We start from the raw sequence: 18,524 nt of genomic DNA on the forward strand, positions 1-18,524 counted from the left end.
AGGGGAATAGATAGAGTAGACAGTCAGAGACATTTTCCCCGGGTGGAACAAACCATTACAAGGGGACATAAATTTAAGGTGAAAGGTGGAAGATATAGGAGGGATATCAGAGGTAGGTTCTTTACCCAGAGAGTAGTGGGGGCATGGAATGCACTGCCTGTGGAAGTAGTTTAGTCGGAAACATTAGGGACCTTCAAGCAGCTATTGGATAGGTACATGGATTACGGTAAAATGATATAGTGTAGATTTATTTGTTCTTAAGGGCAGCACGGTAGCATTGTGGATAGCACAATTGCTTCACAGCTCCAGGGTCCCAGGTTCGATTCCGGCTTGTGTCACTGTCTGTGCGGAGTCTGCACGTCCTTCCCGTGTCTGCGTGGGTTTCCTCCGGGTGCTCCGGTTTCCTCCCACAGTCCAAAGATGTGCAGGTTAGGTGAATTGGCCAATGATAAATTGCCCTTAATGTCCAAAATTGCCCTTGGTGTTGGGTGGAGGTGTTGAGTTTGGGTAGGGTGCTCTTTCCAGGAGCCGGTGCAGACTCAAAGGGCCGAATGGCCTCCTTCTGCACTGTAAATTCAATGATAATCTATGATTAATCTAGGACAAAGGTTCGGCACAACATCGTGGGCCGAAGGGCCTGTTCTGTGCTGTATTTTCTATGTTCTATGTTCTATTGTTCGCCATCAAAAAACAGCCTTCCTAGTCAGATTGTCTGTTTCGATTTTTTGCCCACCTGCTGCTGATACCTCAACCATCCTTCTGACACCTCCAAACTCAAATATTCTAATGTTGTTCTCCTTGGCTTCCCAACCATCCATCCTCTGTAAACTTCACCTCATTCAAAACTCACTTGCCCATATCTACCTGGCACCAAATCTTGGACACTCAAACCCTCAAATTCTAAAGTTCTCATTCTTGCATTTACTTGTGTAACTTTCTTCAGCTCTAATAACCTTTTTGAAATCCAAATTTCTTCCATATCTGGCCTCTTGTATGTCTTCCCTCTCTTTGGTCCGCTATTGTCAACTGTGCTTTCACCTACCTAAGCCCTGCACTCTGAACCCCCTTCAATTTCCTTTTCCAATGTTTCCTCTGGCTTAGTATGCATTTTTTCTTGATATTCATCCATAAAGCATGTGGTTAGTTTCTATAGTAAAGGTACTGTATAAATTATGATATTGTTAGGTTAGGTTGCTGTATTTGCTCTGGTTTAAAGTCATGAGCCCACTGAGAGCTATTCGAAAAGTCACAGAACTACTTGCAGATAAAACCGATACATTAAAGGGTCAGGTATCCACGGAACTTAGGCACCTTCTGAGCTGTGAAATGAGCCTCATTACTTCTACTGAAAGCCTGGAAAATATCCTGTGGACCCAAGAATACATAGCTGTGATACAGGCCTGGAATTCTAACTGAGGGCGATTGTACTCCCGTTTAATTTCTGCAAACACACATTTCTAGTGTCTGATCTCATGACTAGGAATAAAGCATGGAAGGAAAATGAAAACATAATGAGGGAAAAATAATTTTTAAAAAACTCGGAGCTGCTGAATTCAGCATTACAGAATGCAACTAAAAGCAAATAACAAAGTTGTTAAAGTTAGAATTTTTATCCAAATCATCATCAGGTTATGACTACAAGAAATTTCTCCTCATCTCTGTTCTAAAGTGACTCCCTTTTATTCTAAGGCTGTGCCCCCGGGTCCTAGTCTCCCCTGCTAATGGAAACAACTTCACTACGTCCATCCTATCTAAGCCATTCATTATCTTGTAAGTTTCTATTAGGTCTCCCCTCAACCTCCTAAACTCCAATGAATATAATCCCAGGATCCTCAGACATTCATCGTATGTTAGGCCTACCATTCCTGGGATCATCCGTGTGAATCTCCGCTGGACCCGCTCCAGTGCCAGTATGTCCTTCCTGAGGTGTGGGGCCCAATATTACTCACAGTATTCTAAATGGGGCCTAACTAATGCTTTATAAAGCTTCAGAAGTACATCCCTGCTTTTATATTCCAAGCCTCTTGAGATAAATGACAACATTGCATTTGCTTTCTTAATTACGGACTCAACCTGCAAGTTTACCTTTAGAGAATCCTGGACTAGGACTCCCAAGTCCCTTTGCACTTCAGCATTATGAATTTTGTCACCGTTTAGAAAATAGTCCATGCCTCTATTCTTTTTTCCAAAGAAAGACCTCGCACTTGCCCACATTGAATTTCATCAGCCATTTCTTGGACCACTCTCCTAAACTGTCTACATCTTTCTGCAGCTTCCCCACCTCCTCAATACTACCTGCCCCTCCACCTATCTTTGTATCATTGGCAAACTTAGCCAGAATGCCCCCAGTCCCGTCATCTAGATCGTTAATATATAAAGAGAACAGCTGTGGCCCCAACACTGAACCCTGCGGGACACCACTCGTCTCCGGTTGCCATTCCGAAAAAGAACCTTTTATCCCAACTCTCTGCCTTCTGCCTGACAGCCAATCGTCAATCCATGTTAGTACCTTGCCTCGAATACCATGGGCCCTTATTTTACTCAGCAGTCTCCCGTGAGGCAACGTATCAAAGGCCTTTTGGAAGTCAAGATAGATAACATCCATTGGCTCTCCTTGGTCTAACCTATTTGTTATCTCTTCAAAGAACTCTTAACAGGTTTGTCAGACACGACCTCCCCTTACTAAATTCATGCTGACTTGTCCTAATCCGACCCTGCACTTCCAAGAATTTAGAAATCTCATCCTTAACAATGGATTCTAGAATCTTGCCAACAACCGAGGTTAGGCTAATTGGCCTATAATTTTCCATCTTTTTCCTTGTTCCCTTCTTGAACAGGGGGGTTACAACAGCGATTTTCCAATCCTCTGGAACTTTCCCTGACTCCAGTGACTTTTGAAAGATCATAACTAACGCCTCCACTATTTCTTCAGCTATCTCCTTTAGAACTCTAGGATGTGGCCCATCTGGGCCCAGAGATTTATCAATTTTTAGACCTCTTAGTTTCTCTAGCACTTTCTCCTTTGTGATGGCTACCATATTCAACTCTGCCCCCTGACTCTCCTGCATTGTTGGGATATTACTCATGTCTTCTACTGTGAAGACTGACGCAAAGTACTTATTTAGTTCCTCAGCTATTTCCTTGTCTCCCATCACTAGATTACCAGCGTCATTTTGGAGCGGCCCAATGTCTACTTTTGCCTCCCGTTTGTTTTTAATGTATTTAAAGAAACTTTTACTATCATTCCTAATGTTACTTGCTAGCCTACCTTCATATTTGATCCTCTCTTTCCTTATTTCTCTCTTTGTTATCCTCTGTTTTTGTAGCCTTCCCAATCTTCTGACTTCCCACTACTCTTTGCCACATTATAGGCTTTCTCTTTTGCTTTGATGCATTCCCTAACTTCCTTTGTCAGCCATGGCTGCCTAAACCCCCCTCTGATAACCTTTCTTTTCTTTGGGATGAACCTCTGTACTGTGTCCTCAATTACTCCCAGAAACTCCTGCCATTGCTGTTCTACTGTCTTTCCCACGAGGCTCTGCTCCCAGTCGATTTTCGTCAGTTCCTCCCTCATGCCCCTGTAGTTACCTTTATTTAACTGTAACACCTTTACATCTGATTCTACCTTCTTTCTTTCAAATTGGAGATTGAATTCTACCATATTATGATCACTGCCTCCTAAGTGTTCCCTTACTTTAAGATTTTTAATCAAGTCTGGCTCATTACATAACACTAAGTCCAGAATGGCCTGTCCCCTCATTGGCTCCATCACAAGCTGTTCCAAAAAGCCCTCCTGTAAACATTCAATGAATTCCCTTTCCTTGGGTCCACTGGCAACATTATTTACCCAGTCCACCTGCATATTGAAGTCCCCCATGATCACTGTGACCTTGCCTTTCTGACATGCACTTTCTATTTTGTGGTGCATTTTATGCCCCTGGTCCTGACCACTGTTAGGAGGCCTGTACATAACTCCCATTATGTTTTTTTTGCCTTTGTGGTTCCTCAACTCTACCCACACAGACTCCACATCATCTGACCCTATGTCGTTTAGTGCTATTGATTTAATTTCATTCCTAATTAACAAGGCAACCCCGCCCCCTCTGCCCACCTCTCTGTCTTTTCGATAGGTTGTGAATCCCTGGATGTTTAAATGCCAGTCCTGAACCCCCTGCAACCACGTCTCTCTGATGCCTACCACATCATACCTGCCAGTCACAATCTGGGCCACAAGCTCATCTCCCTTGTTCCGTACACTGCGCGCATTTAAATATAGCACCTTTAATTCTCTATTGACCGTCCCTTTTTGTTTTCTTAGTGTGGTGGACCTTGGTTTACTGACCCTTTCCATACACTGTGTCATATTTATGGCGTTACAGCAGTTTTTAAATAGTGAGTGACTGGACCTTCCAAAGTTTTTTTTGCTGCTTAGCCGCAGAATGATGCATATCTTCTTAAGCTGCAAAAAATGCTCATCACCCTGGCAATTGTCTAAACAGTTGCAAAAATATATATATATTGTTTGTACTTTGCTGGTTGATGTAGCTCTCTGTTGTCAATGTTTCTCTTTTGTTATAATGTCTAAATTTGTAATGCTATGCATACTGAACATCATCATTTTATTTGAAAACTTTTAGTAAGGACAGATGCGACTACTCTGTAGCTTCACTATTTATGTCATACACAAACTGGTCCTGACAAAATAGCTGTTGCACGAAACTATTTTCTGCTCATCTTCGTTGCTAATTTTATTTTCTGCCTTCCTTTCTTGAAGATAATGAAATCCACTATGGATTTTATTTTTTGTTCCATTTCTTCTCTCCTCCCTTCTTCTGAAGATATTGCTTTCTTGCTGATTCGGTTTTATGGGAAACAGTTTCTCTTGTCCACCTTGCCAAGAGGCCTTATTCTTGTAGCAATGATAGTATTAGCAAGCTCTTCAGATATGGGAGACATCACGACTGAGCCCATTACTTCTTCTCACCAAATGGCTACTCACCGTCTTTTATCTTTAATGCACTCCCTTATTAAATGACCAATTAAGCAATCACCAAACCGAACATAAGTTGCCTGCACTTAAACGCAGAGGAAGAGCCCCCAGACTCGAGGCCGAAAAGTACACTTTGTTTAACATGGATTGCATCAGGCAAACTGGATTTATCAGTAATTTTAATTCGGAGATAGTCGCATGCGCTCTGCTAGGTTTTTGTAATGTCAGACATCTGACTGATCAGAAAACGTTGTGTAGACAAGAGAGATATTTCTGTGAGTGAGGTTGATTGTTAACTATAAAAAATCATGGAATGTTACTGTGCAGATAGGTCATTTAGCATCACACCTGTGCCAATGTTGTTGTAATCATGATCCATCTATGCTACACCCCCTTCCCATTTGCTCCTCATAGTATTTAACATTCTTCTTTCTGAGTAGCAATCTAAATCCCCTTTTAAAATATTAGAAACAGAAAAAAGGAATAGGCCATTTAGCCCTTCAAGTCTGTTCTTCCATTCAGTGAGATTGTTCCAGATACTGCCCCATATCATTTAGTACCTTTGGTTAACAGAACTCTGTCAAAAACAGATTTTAATTAAACTAGAATCAATTGTCTTTTTCAGAAGACAGCATCTAGACATGGGCGACATTCTCCGAACCCCGCCGGGTCGGAGAATCGCCGGGGGCTGGCGTGAATCCCGCCCCCGCCGGTTGCCGAATTCTCCGGCACCGGAGATTCGGCCGGGGCGGGAACCGCGCAGCGCCGGTTGGCGGCGCCCCCCCCCCCCCATCCCCGTGATTCTCCGGCCCGGATGGGCCGAAGTCCAGCTGCTAGGATGCCTGTCCCGCCGGCGTGGATTAAACCACCTCTCTTACCGGCGGGACAAGGCGGCGTGGGTGGGCTCCGGAGTCCTGGGGGGGGGGGGCGCGGGGCGATCTGGCCCCGGGGGCAGCCCCCACGATGGCCTGGCCCGCGATCAGGGCCCACTGTGGGCGGGCCTGTGCCGTGGGGGCACTCTTTTCCTTCCGCCTTCGCCACCGTCTCCACCATGGCGGAGGCGGAAGAGACTCCCTCCACAGCGCATGCACGGGGATGCCATGAGCGGCCGCTAACGCTCCCGCGCATGCGCCGCCCGGCAATGTCATTTCCGCGCCAGCTGGCGGGGCACCAAAGGCCTTTTCCGCCAGCTGGCGGGGCGGAAATCAATCCGCCGCGGGCCTAGCTCCTCAAGGTTAGGGCTGGGCCCCCCAAGATGCGGAGGATTACGCACCTTTGGGGCGGCGCGATGCCCGACTGATTTGCGCCGTTTTTGGTGCCAGTCGGCGGACATCGCGCCGATACCAGAGAATTTCGCCCATGTTTCTTAGTTTAACGACTGAAATTTCACTGCTACTTTTTGGACTATGCCTCCCAGTTCTAGACTCCCTTTGCAACAAAAATGGTTTCTCTCTAGCAACTTCATCTGCTCCCATTGATACTTCTATTGAAAACAATCAAATCATACTTTCACCTTTTAACTTCCAGAGAGCACAGCACTAGTTCATGTAATTTCTCCTCTTAGTCCAGCTCACGTTTTTGTAAACTTACGTTGCACTCCCTCTTTTCCAAACTGTGACTGCTCATTTCTCCAAGCAGGGTCTTACCAGGCATTTTATAGCTGACTGATGCCTAATAACATTTTGTTCTAGTCCTCTAGATTGAAAAAGCCATCTTTCCATTCGCCTTTTTGAATATTTTCTGCACCAGCTCCAGACATTTTAATGATTTGTGACCTGGTTTCCCAAAGTCTCTTTGGACCTCGATTATTTTTAGCTTTTAGAAAGTCCCCTGTCCTCGCCCTTTTAGTCCAAAATGAATATCCTCACATTTGCCTACATTGAAATCCATTTGCTACACTTTTGTTTATCTACTTATTTGTCAACATCTACACCTATCTTTATGTCATCGACAAATTTGAATGTGTGACTATCTATTCCATCATAAGAGGTTAATTAATATGGTGAATATTTCTCACCCCAATGCAAATCCTTGCAGCACATTTCTAATTACCTTCTGTCAGAGTATCTGTCTATTGTCTATACACTTGGTGACCTGCTACTTAGCCAACTTCCTCACTAAGAGCTCATGAGCTTCACTTTAGATTAAAGTCTCTTATAGGGATTTTATTTAATGCCTTCTGGAATCCATAGAATCCCTACAATGTAGAAGGAGCCCATTTGGCCATCGGGTCTGCACCGACTCTCTGAAAGAACACTCTACCAGGCCAACGCCTCCACCCTGTGCATTGATCATGGCCAATCCACCTAACCTGCACATCTGTACTCCTTCCATGTTGAACACCAATTGGAGGAACACTGAGGTTGGCAAGGGCACAGAATATACTCTGGGTGGGGGACTTCAATGTGCATCACCAAGGGTGGCTCAGTAGTGCAAAAAGCTGCTAGACTGGCTCTACGGCAGGTGGTCAGAGGACAACCAAGTGGGAAAACCTACTTGACTTCATCCTTACCACTTTACCTGTCACAGATGCATCTCTCCATGACAGTATTGGTAGGAATGACCACCTTGTGGAGATGAAGTCCTGTCTTCACGTTGAGGATAACCTCCATTGTGTTGTATGGCACTATCACCATGCTAAATGGGATACATTTCAAACGGATCTAGCAACTGAAAATTGGGCATCCTTGAGGCACTGCGGCCATTTGCAGCAGCAGAAATGTATACAATCACAATCTGTAACCTCATGCATATTTCCCGCTATATCATTGTCATCAAGTCAGGGGTACAACCCTGGTTCAAAAAGAGTGTGGAAGGATATGCCAGGAGCAGCATCAGGCATACCTAAAATGAGGTGTCCATCTGGTTAAGCTACAACACAGGGCCATTTGCATGCCAAACAGCGAAAACATATGAAATAGGAGCAGAAGGTGGCTGTTTGGCCCCTCAAGCTTGCTCCGCCATTCAATAAGATCATGGCTGATCTGTTTGTGTTTCAGATTCCATATTCCCATCTAGCCCCAAGAGAAAATTTCTCCTCATCTCTGTCGTAAACAGGCAATCCCTAATTTTCAAACAGTGCACCTAGTTCTGAACTCGCCCACAAGAGGCAACATCTTTTCCACGTCCACCTTTTCAAGACCGTTCAAGATCATATATACTTCAATCAAGTCACCTTTACAATTCTAAACTCCAGTGGCAACGAGCCCAATTTGTCCAACCTTAGAAAAAGACAATCCACTCATTTGAGTTTTCAATCAAGTAAACCTTTTGAAAACCATCTCAAATACATTAACATCCTTCCTTAAATAAGGAGACCGAAGATGTGATCTTCCTGTATAGCTGAAACACCATACCGTTACTTTTATGTTCTATTCTGCTTGTAATAAAGGACAGCATTCCATTAGCCTTAATTGCTAGCTGTGTCTACATACTAACATTTGTGACACATGTTTTTATGATGAGGTGACAAAGATGATTGATATGGAGAGGGCGGTGGATGTTGTTTACATGGACTTCAGTAAAGCCTTTGACAAGGTGCCTCATGGCAGACTGGTACAAACGATAAAGTCACACGGGATCAGAAGTGAGGTGGTAAGATGGATACAGAATTGACTCGGTCACAGAAGGCAAAGGGTAGAAGTAGAAGGGCATTTTTCTGAATGGAAGATTGTGACGAGTGGTGCTCCACAGGGATATGTGCTGGGGCCTCTGTTCTTTGTAGTATACATAAACGATTTGGAGGAAAATGTGGCTGGTCTGATAAGTCAGTTTGCGGATGACACCAAAGTTGGTGGAGTGGGAGATAGTGTTGAGGATTGTCAGGATACAGCAGGACATAGATAGGTTGGAGATTTGGGCAGAGAAATGGCAAATAGAGTTTAATCCAGACAAATATGAGGTAATGTATTTTGGTAGGTCTAACATAGAGGGGAAATGTACCGTAAATGGCAAAACTCTTATGAATATAAAAAGTCAGAGAGATCGGGGCGTGCAGGTCCACCAATCTTTAAAGGTGGCAACACAAGTGGACAAGGTAATCAAGAAAGCATATGGAATACTTGCCTTCATTGGACGGGTGGACGGGGCATCGAGTATAAAAACTGCCAAGTTTCTATACAGTTGTATAGAACCTTGGTAAGACCGTACTTGGAATATTGCGCACATTTCTGGTCGCCACACTAACAGAAGAATGTGGAGGTTTTGGAGAGGTTGCAGAGGGTATTAGCTTTGTGGAGAGGCTGAATAGACTCAGACTGTTTTCATTAGAAAGACGGAGGTTGAAGGGTGACCTGATAGAGGTCTACAAGAGTATGAGGGGCATGGATAGAGTGGATGGGCAGGCACTCTTTCCCTAGGTGGAGGGGTCAGTCACCAGGGGGCATAGCTTTGAGGTCTGTGGGGCAACGTTTAGAGATGTGCCAGGCAGGTTTTTTTACGCAGAGGGTGGTGAGTGCCTGGAATGCTTGTCAGGGCAGGTTGTGGAAGCAGATACATTAACGGCTTTCAAAAGGCATCTTGACAAACACGGGCTGGTTTAGCACAGGGCTAATTAGCTGGCTTTTAAGGCAGGCCAGCAGCACTGTTCAATTCCCGTACCAGCCTCCCCGAAGGCGCCAGAATGTGGCGACTCGGGGCTTTTCACAGTAACTTCATTTGAAGCCTACTTGGTGTGAATTGTGGCTTGACACAATTCACACCTCTTTAACCTGGGGTTACCCCATCTCTGGATCTGGAAAGATTTAATCACCTGCTAATGCTCGCATTCTAAGCATTGTCTGGCATCTTTGAATTTGTCTATATATATGTTTCTGGAACATACCTCTTCATTCACCTGACGAAGGAGCAGTGCTCCGAAAGCTAGTGTTTGAAACAAACATGTTGGACTTTAACCTGGTGCTGTAAGATTTCTTACTGTAAAAAATTAAGTTCGCCTTGAGAGGGTCACTGTTAGGGTTTGCCCGGAGGTGGCAACCATTCATTGACTTCTTTGTGGAGAATTAATCGTCGGGGGGGGGTTAGGTTAGCGTAGATTAGGGGGTTAATTAATGGTGGGACCTGTTTGGGAGGGAGGTGGTATTTGCACTATGTTTTTATTTTCTTGTACATTGTTTATATTGCTGCTGTTACAATGACAAAAAAAACCCTCAATAAAATGTTTATTAAAAAAAAAGAAAAAACAGTTTACTGTGGACAGACAGTCTGTGTTTCATCCCATTAAAGTCAATCTTGGGTTGAATTCTCCATTTCACGATGATCGAAATGCGAATTGTGATCGACCGGAGAATCGCATGAAATTGAAAAATCGAGATCTGTTCCTGGTGCCGATTCCGATACCATGCTCCAGTCCCTTGCTGGCTGTGATATCAATGTTTGTACCCCACGCCGTTGGATCCAAAATGGGTCATTTGCGTGGGTTTATATTTCATTAGCGGCTTGGACATAAGACTATAGACATAGGAGCAGAATTAGGCCACTTGGCCCATCGAGTCTGCTCCGCCATTCAATCATGGCTGATATTTTCTCATCCCCATTTTCCTGCCTTCTCCCCATAACCCCGATCCCCTTATTAATCACAAACCTATTTATCTCTGTCTTATAGACACTCAGTGAATTGGCCTCCACAGCCTTCTGCGGCAAAGAGTTCCACAGATACACCACCCCCTGGCTGAAGAAATTCCTCCTCATCTCTGTTTTAAAGGATCGTCCCTTTAGTCTGAGATTTGTGTCCTCTGGTTCTAGTTTTTCCTACAAGTGGAAACATCCTCTCCACGTCCACTCTATCCAGGCCTCGCAGTATCTTGTACGTTTCCCCTCTCATCCTTCTAAACTCCAACGAGTACAGACCCAGAGTCCTCAAACGTTCCTCATACGACAAGTTCTTCATTCCAGGGATCATTCTTGTGAACCTCCTCTGGACTCTTTTCAAGGCCAGCACATCCTTCCTTAGATACGAGGCCCAAAACTGCTCACAAAACTCCAAATGGGGTCTGACTAGAGCCGTATACAGCCTCAGAAGTACATCCCTGGTCTTGTATTCTAGCCCTCTAGACATGACTGTTTACATTGCATGTGTCTTCTTAACTGCCAACTGAACCTGCACATTAACCTGACATAGTATGCTCCAACTTTCTACGATGCTCCACCCCTCTTAGGCAGAAGTCTCTTATTGACAAGCACGCCTGGGTGCCAAGTCTGGGGAGTGGGAGCAGAAGGCTAAAAAACCTGTGCAAAACCCTGGCAAATTGTTGTTCTTGCTGGGGGGTGGCTGCCTTCGCCGGGGACAATAGTAGGGAGCGCCTTGGTGCCAAGTCCACCAACTAGGGGTGTCCCTCTCGGGATTAGGGTGGCCTGGCTCAGATTGGCGTTGCTGCAGTTTGTCTTTTCAATGCATCCTTTTGGTGCTCTTAACAGACCCCTGGCTGTTTACTTGGAGTGCTACCTCGGATGCCTTTGAATGCTCAGGGAGCCTTTGGTCATCTGGGAGCCCTCTCAGGCCGTCCCTATGGACCTCCTCATATCCTAGCTATTTCATCAAGGGGATGGCCATGGCCAAGCTCAATCAGGGTGTTGACAGCCCTCAAAAATGCTGCCCCATTGCAGAGGAAGCATGGGATCAGCAGAGCTCACTCAACCAGATTTCACCTGCACGTGATCTTTGGAGCCCTCCATGGTTAGCTGCTGCACTCAGGGCAGAGGCCGTACCAGGGACCCCCACGTCTCCAGATCACCAGCTGTCCCTTCCTGGTGAGGCTGGCAGTGTTGACCTCCTCTGCCACCACTGCTCAGATAATGTTCAGAAGGACAGGTTTGAGTCTGCAACCCACCCTGGGCAATTGAATGTCACTCCTCTCCTCACTGGCACGGAGCTGTGGGTCCAACTCGGACTCCCAACCTCGGGGGCAGGTCTTCTTTGAGCTATCTTCTTGGCTACAGTGAGTGTGTGGTAAGTGGAGTACTTAAAAAAAACAGTTCCAGCAGCCAGATTCTTTAGCACTAGCTGCAGCCCCAGCGGTTAACATGCCTGCTGGGCCTGGAATTTGCTCTAAATTCACGATGGCAGATCGCTGGCCTATTTGCATGTCCTGACTCGCTTTCTGAATAGCACCTCCAACAGGAATGTCAATCACCTGTACTTCAGTCTCGGCGGCAACACTCAGAGCTAGATTCTCCAGTCCCCCAGCTGCATGTTTCTCGACGGCGCACCATTTACTACTGGTGGTGGGATTCTGTATTCCTGCCACTTGTCAATGGAATTTCCCACTTAAGCCACCCCACACTGCTAGGACACCTGTGGGCGGCAGTGCGCTGCCAGCAGAAAAAGGGAATCTCAATGACTGGAGAACTTCGGCCTTAGTCTCCCAAACAGAGAATCTTGCCCCTTATCAGAATCTAGAATCTAAATTTTAACTAAATCTAAATACAAGACCAGGGATGGGCAGCATGGTAGCATTGTGGAGAGCACAATTGCTTCACAGCTCCAGGTTCCCAGGTTCGATTCCGGCTTGGGTTACTGTCTGTGCGGAGTCTGCACATCCTCCCCGTGTGTGCGTGGGTTTCCTCCGGGTGCTCCGGTTTCCTCCCACAGTCCAAAGATGTGCAGGTTAGGTGGATTGGCCATGCTAAATTGCCCTTCGTGTCCAAAATTGCCCTTAGTGTTGGGTGGGGTTACAGGGTTATGGGGATAGGGTGGAGGTGTTGACCTTGGGTGGGGTGCTCTTTCCAAGAACCGGTACAGACTCGATGGGCCGAATGGCCTCCTTCTGCACTGTAAATTCTATGATCTATGATCTAACTCATTACTAAATCTAATAATAACATTTCTTCGTAATGGATTGTGAGATTGAAGAACCCCTACTACTCCCAACTGCAGCCTATCTAAGATAGTAGAAATGGTATTTAAAATTCTAGTTGGCCAATGCAGAGTATCTTCAAACTCATCAATAATTTTCAAAGCTTTAAGTTCATAATATGTTCATACTTGGTATAACACTTGATGCTAATATGGTTTCATTAATTTTTCACTGCTAGTCAGGATATATTCTGTTTTGAACTTAATTGTGAAGGATACCCTTATTTATTAACATTCACTGTATTTCTACACACAATATATTTTGCCCTAAATGTTTGTAGTAATTCTGCTCCCATTCGTCCTCCTTTCTTCTAGTCCCATTCATCCTCCTTCCTTCTACCAGTTCACAAATTATTTGGGTCCCATTTCACAGATGTAACCGGGTGCTCCGGTTTCCTCCCACAGTCCAAAGACATGCAGGTTAGGTGGATTGGCCATGATAAATTGCCCTTAGTGACCAAAAAGGTTAGGAGGGGTTATTGGGTTATGGAGATAGGGTGGAAGTGAAGGCTTAAGTGGGTCGGTGCAGACTCGATGGGCCAAATGGCCTCCTTCTGCACTGTATGTTCTATGTCTATGTATTCAAGTGTGGCCTTGACCAAATACACAGGGCGGGTTTCTCCATCCCGCCGTGCCAGATTTCTGGTTCAGCACGCCGGCTGGTCAATGGTGTTTCCAATTGTGGGGCAGCCCCATGCCGTCGGGAAACCCTGGGGTGCCGGCAAAATGGAGCATCCCAACGGCAGAGAATCTAGCCCCCATTATCTAACTGTTCTCTCAGGTGGCTGTAAAAGATCCCAATTCAGAATTATGTACATATTTTTCAAATGCTGTTATTCATTGCCCACTGTTGCTGCATTTCTTTGGGTCCAGCAGAATTCTCCTCAATAATTATTTTTTAAAATTTTGCCTTAAATTATGCATTCTAGTTCATTCTAAATACTTTTAACCTTGTAATTAATAGATTTCTTCATCATTAAAAAGAAAAAGCTAAATAAGCAATATTTATCTTTAACCATATTAATCAAGTAATTAATTAACTTTAAGCAAAGCTTTCCAGTCACACTGACCTCTTCACAAAGACAATTTCCTTCTATGACCCTCCCCTTCTTGTTCACTGAGATACTCACAAAAGGCTCTTTTGCTCTCTCAGCGTCTTTCTGTACACAAAGCCCTCTCCTTCCGCTCTCCATTCCACAGGGACATACTTCCACTTTGACACTTTGATATTGCCAGGTCTTGTTTAGATGTTATCTGATGTGACTGATTCCTTTCAGGCTTGTTCATTGAACTTTAGATTGGTATTTCCACTTCTAGACCCATATCTTATTATTAAAACAGTAAAAAATATATACAAGGCCAAACAGTAGAAACACTAATTCTGTGTTGGAGAAACAGGGTACCCTCCACTCAGTACCAATGTACGGAGAGGGGGGGGTGGATACTCTGATCGTTAACAACACATTTCTACAAAAAACAAATGGTACAAGCACTAAACTTTGCGCTGGAGAGACCAGATACCCTCGCCTCTGTACCAACAGAAGGGAAGGGAAAGGAAGGGGGTGGTGGGGAGAGAGGGGGAAGGAGGATGGTGTGGAGGGAGGGGAATCCGGGTATGGAGGTGTGGGGGGGGGGGGGGGGGGGGAATAGGACACTGGCTGAACTATCTACGGAGGCAGAAAAATAAAAGAACCTTCAATTATGATGTGCCGGATTCCGGGAGTCATGAACAAGCTGCAGTTGACACTAGCTGTTAGACAAACATTAGTGAATGGAGCACAATTACTTTCCAATGAGAACCCTTGAGATAAGCCACTGTGAATTCCTACTCTGCTGAAGTAAAAAAAATAATAATATTTACACACAAAGTGAATGGCTGTCAATATTGCCAGAGCCCACCATTTGAACCTTACGTGCTGCCCGTCCCCAGATACAGCAGACATTGTGATTGTAATGGAAAGAATGCTCATCCAGTTCTTTTTTAATAAACAGAAAATGGTGGCTATTCATCACATGTGCTTGGTAATGGAAATTCATTTTCACAGTTTTCTGTCTATTAAAAATACATACTTTGTCACTAGATTATTGAGTTGTAAGATAAAGGGCCTATAATTACCTATAGATTTCTTTCTGCTGCTGAGTAAATGGTCCTTATTCTGTGCTTGATTTCCAGAAACAGCCAGTAATATACGCACAAACAGCTCACCCATCAGGAGAACCAACTCTGTACAAGACCGAATGAAGAAATTTACGATGGACTCATCTGACCAACCTTTCGAACTTGGTACCAATGTCTCCACTCACAAGAGAAACCAGATTAATGAAGGCAGAAACAGCAGAATTCTCCAGCAACAGCAGCTATTCTCAGGCAGCCCTGCATTGAAAATAAAAGAAGTTAGGAATTCAGACTTGGAAACATCTCTGAAAGGGAAATCTACTGATCTTAGGGGTGTTGGGGAAATGGGTAAATCAACTGAAAAAAAAGACAAAGAGAATGAATACTTACTGTCCAGCAGAAGTAACAAACCCATTGGCTCAATCAGGAGGACTGGGATAGAGCGCGACAGATCTACATCACTGAGAGAGAGCAGGTTCTGCTCTGTCCAAAGGGATGGAAAGCATTCACCACAATCTGGTTACAGTTTACCTTACAGCACGACTAAATCTAACTTTGCAACTGCAGAGGTGAACCAAGGCCGGCTGAGGGCAACATCTTCATCAGGTTCTTCTGAATGCTTAAGTCATCTAATTGCACCTGAAGTTACTGCAGATGAATCAAGTAAGACCACATTACCCTTGCTATCTTTTGACAAAGACTGCACGAAGAAATCTTTTTTGCAAAACACTGTTACTGATAAATCATACAACAGATCTACAGGGAGGAGCAACACAAGCAAGTCACAGGCACACCAGCCTGCGTCAGAGAATGACTCCAGTAAAACCTGCACAGACAGCTCAGTGCACTTAGACCAACTCAGCTCTGTTAAGTACTCAGACCTGACTGCTAGAACATACACTCACTTACAGCAAAACTTTTCCAAACAAAAGGAAGAGAGATTGAACAACAACGAAGACAGTATGAAGACGTTTGTGACAATTGAAGTCAAGGAGGGAAGGAAATCAGATCTTGTCTCTACAAGGATCTCTGGCACACCTTCCTCACAGCGGGGAGGTATGTACATTTAAGGATATTTGCGTGTTTAGGTTACAAAGACATATCTCTATGTCAATTATTATCATGTCACTGTTCCATAGCAAAGTAATTTTAAAGTCCATTTCCTTTTAATGCTATACTGATTTTTATATGTGAGGCATTGAATTTTTATAAAACAGCTGCTGTTTTTTCAAGCAGCACATTGCTACTCTGTGCTGATCGTGACACATGACCCCTTTGGTGATTTTGCAACAAGCTTTGAGTGAGGTATTAAATATTTGATCTGAGAAGTTTTAAACAATATGGACTTTTTTTTCTTGGTCCCCATAAAATACTATTGGCACATCGCATGACATCACACATTCAATAGGCTATACTTCAGATGCGAGGCACAATTGTGAGATCTGTCAGGCATAAACATTGAGTACACTTCTATCTACATGTACACTTTCCAACAAGTGTTACTGGACATTGAAGTCTGGATAATTTGTTTCTTCACTCCACCTGAGGGATGTTGAAGCCAAACTGTTCCCTAGGTATATATTCTCCAATAAGGAAACCTATTATGGCCTGTGACCAGGACATGAGAGGGCAAGAGTTTGAATGCAATTTTTTGGTAACTGTCAATGCTGCTCATGGCAAGCAACCAGGATATGTGCAGCAGCACTTCAGAGAGAAGTATGATCTGATCCCAATTAAAGCATGCCACTAGATCTGTCCACTACTGCTGTCACTGTTTTGATGTATTCGTTCTGGTTACATTTTGCAATGGCTACAAGGTGAGAAAAGAAAGGCTCTAGTGACTGCTGTAAAGGGAGTACGGAAGAGGTAAATGGTATTTGAACTGTGAATGACATGGTATTGATGATCTTTTATCAGAACTGGAAAAAGTTAGAAATATTATCTGTTTTAGGCAAATACAAAGGCAGAGATAGTGGAGCTTAGGGAAGATCTGTGATAAGGTGAAAGGTAGGAGACATTGAGAGCTGGATTTTCAATGCAGACACCTGGATGAACTAAACCTAAGCCCAAGCTGCGTCATTTCATAACACAATTTTTAAATATAAATGGCTGAATTGGTCAGGAGGCAGGCTTAGTGCCCAATTTGAAACTCCACCACCTCCAGGAGGTGGGAGCTGCCTGACTTGTACCAGTGGCAAAGGCATGTTGGATGCTGCCGATCTCTTGCAGATTAAAGCAGGCAGCTCCTGGGAAAGGCAATGAAGGTGGAACAAGACATACCACAGCTTTGAATGCCAAGGTAAAGATCAGCACTCATACCAGCGATAGGTGGTTTTGCACATTTGTATCCAAGACAATTCTAGAGAAATATATATGGGTCCCACAGTGAACTAGATAACTGTGTTGATGTATACATATGAAATGAAAATGAAAAGCACTTATTGTCACAAGTAGGCTTCAAATGAAGTTACTGTGAAAAGCCCTTAGTCACCACATTCCGGTGTCTGTTCGGGGAGGCTGGTACGGGAATTGAACCGTGCAGCTGGCCTGGGGGCAATGGGGAAAAAAATAGAAAATGGCATTCGGGAACAGCCGCCTTAACAAGCTCCTTTAGACACTTAGGGGCTGTTAAATGGTGGTGACATGTTTGCCAGTCCCTCCTTTCTGCCAGCACTTCAAATTTGAAACTGTCCCAGAGGGCATCAGGATCCTGAGATGACCTCCAGGACCACAATTTGCAAAGCACGCTTTCACTGGGTCCTACCCTTTATCCCTTGTATATCCCAGCCTAAATCTCAAAAACAATGATGAGGCAACAGAAATGAAATGAAAAAAATTAAATGAAAATCACTTATTGTCACAAGTAGGCTTCAATGAAGTTACTGTGAAAAGCCCCTAGTCGCCACATTCCGGCGCCTGTTTGGGGAGGCTGGTACAGGAATTGAACCATGCTGCTGGCCTGCCTTGGTCTGCTTAAAAGCCAGCTATTTAGCCCAGTGTGCTAAACCAGCCCCGCACAAGTAAAGAAACATAGGTTTCTGTGCATAAGTTGTAAATGGAAACAGAATCATCATCAACAGCTGCTGTCTATAAACAACAAAAAAGGGCAAAAAGGGCAGACGTTATTATGCAATCATACATTTTGCATTCCAGCTTCCTGCTTTTACCATCCACCTCTAATCACTGATGTTTTTTTTTAATTTAGCTTTGTAGTTATCATGGTTTCCTTTTTTACTACTGATTCTTTAAATGTTCAGTTATTGTTATTTCAGTATCCTGTCTGTCTTATATCCTGTTCTCTTTGTGTTTGATGTGGAGCTCAGCCCAATTATCCTCAGCAACAAAGATCTTACAAACTGTTAATAGCTTCATCTTCTAGAAATAGTTTACAGTAAATAAATATTCTATAATTATATCTGACATATTGTAAGATCTGTTCCCTTACTGGTTTTCTTTTTTTTCATTCATTTTTACGGGATGTGGGCTTCACTGGCTAGGCCAGCATTAGTTTTTTAAAAAATATATTTATTAAAGTTTTTTAACAAAACAAAACAATTTTTTCCCCT

The 18,524-nt window shown here is 44.0% G+C and overlaps 1 protein-coding gene and 1 long non-coding RNA gene across 4 annotated transcripts in view; one reads left to right on the forward strand and one right to left on the reverse strand.

Annotated features, from left to right (window-relative positions):
- The window catches only part of LOC140397713 (uncharacterized), a 63,235-nt gene extending 47,733 nt beyond the window's left edge, over positions 1 to 15,502 (reverse strand). The window contains exons 1-2 of one of the 2 annotated variants that reach the window (XR_011937193.1): positions 15,349 to 15,502; positions 14,959 to 15,216 (exon numbers count right to left, since the gene is read on the reverse strand). This is a non-coding gene — a long non-coding RNA (uncharacterized lncRNA). The remainder of the gene's footprint in view (positions 1 to 14,958; positions 15,217 to 15,348) is intronic. The other variant, XR_011937244.1, reaches the window with a different exon arrangement.
- Positions 1 to 18,524, forward strand: part of smtnb (smoothelin b) — a 772,002-nt gene that overhangs the window by 459,923 nt on the left and 293,555 nt on the right. For both annotated transcript variants that reach the window (XM_072486160.1, XM_072486170.1), the window contains exon 9: positions 15,016 to 16,014. In XM_072486160.1, coding sequence (XP_072342261.1) covers positions 15,016 to 16,014 — 999 coding nt within the window. The remainder of the gene's footprint in view (positions 1 to 15,015; positions 16,015 to 18,524) is intronic.

Source organism: Scyliorhinus torazame, chromosome 1 (genome assembly GCF_047496885.1).
Source record: "Scyliorhinus torazame isolate Kashiwa2021f chromosome 1, sScyTor2.1, whole genome shotgun sequence".
Taxonomy (NCBI): domain Eukaryota; kingdom Metazoa; phylum Chordata; class Chondrichthyes; order Carcharhiniformes; family Scyliorhinidae; genus Scyliorhinus; species Scyliorhinus torazame.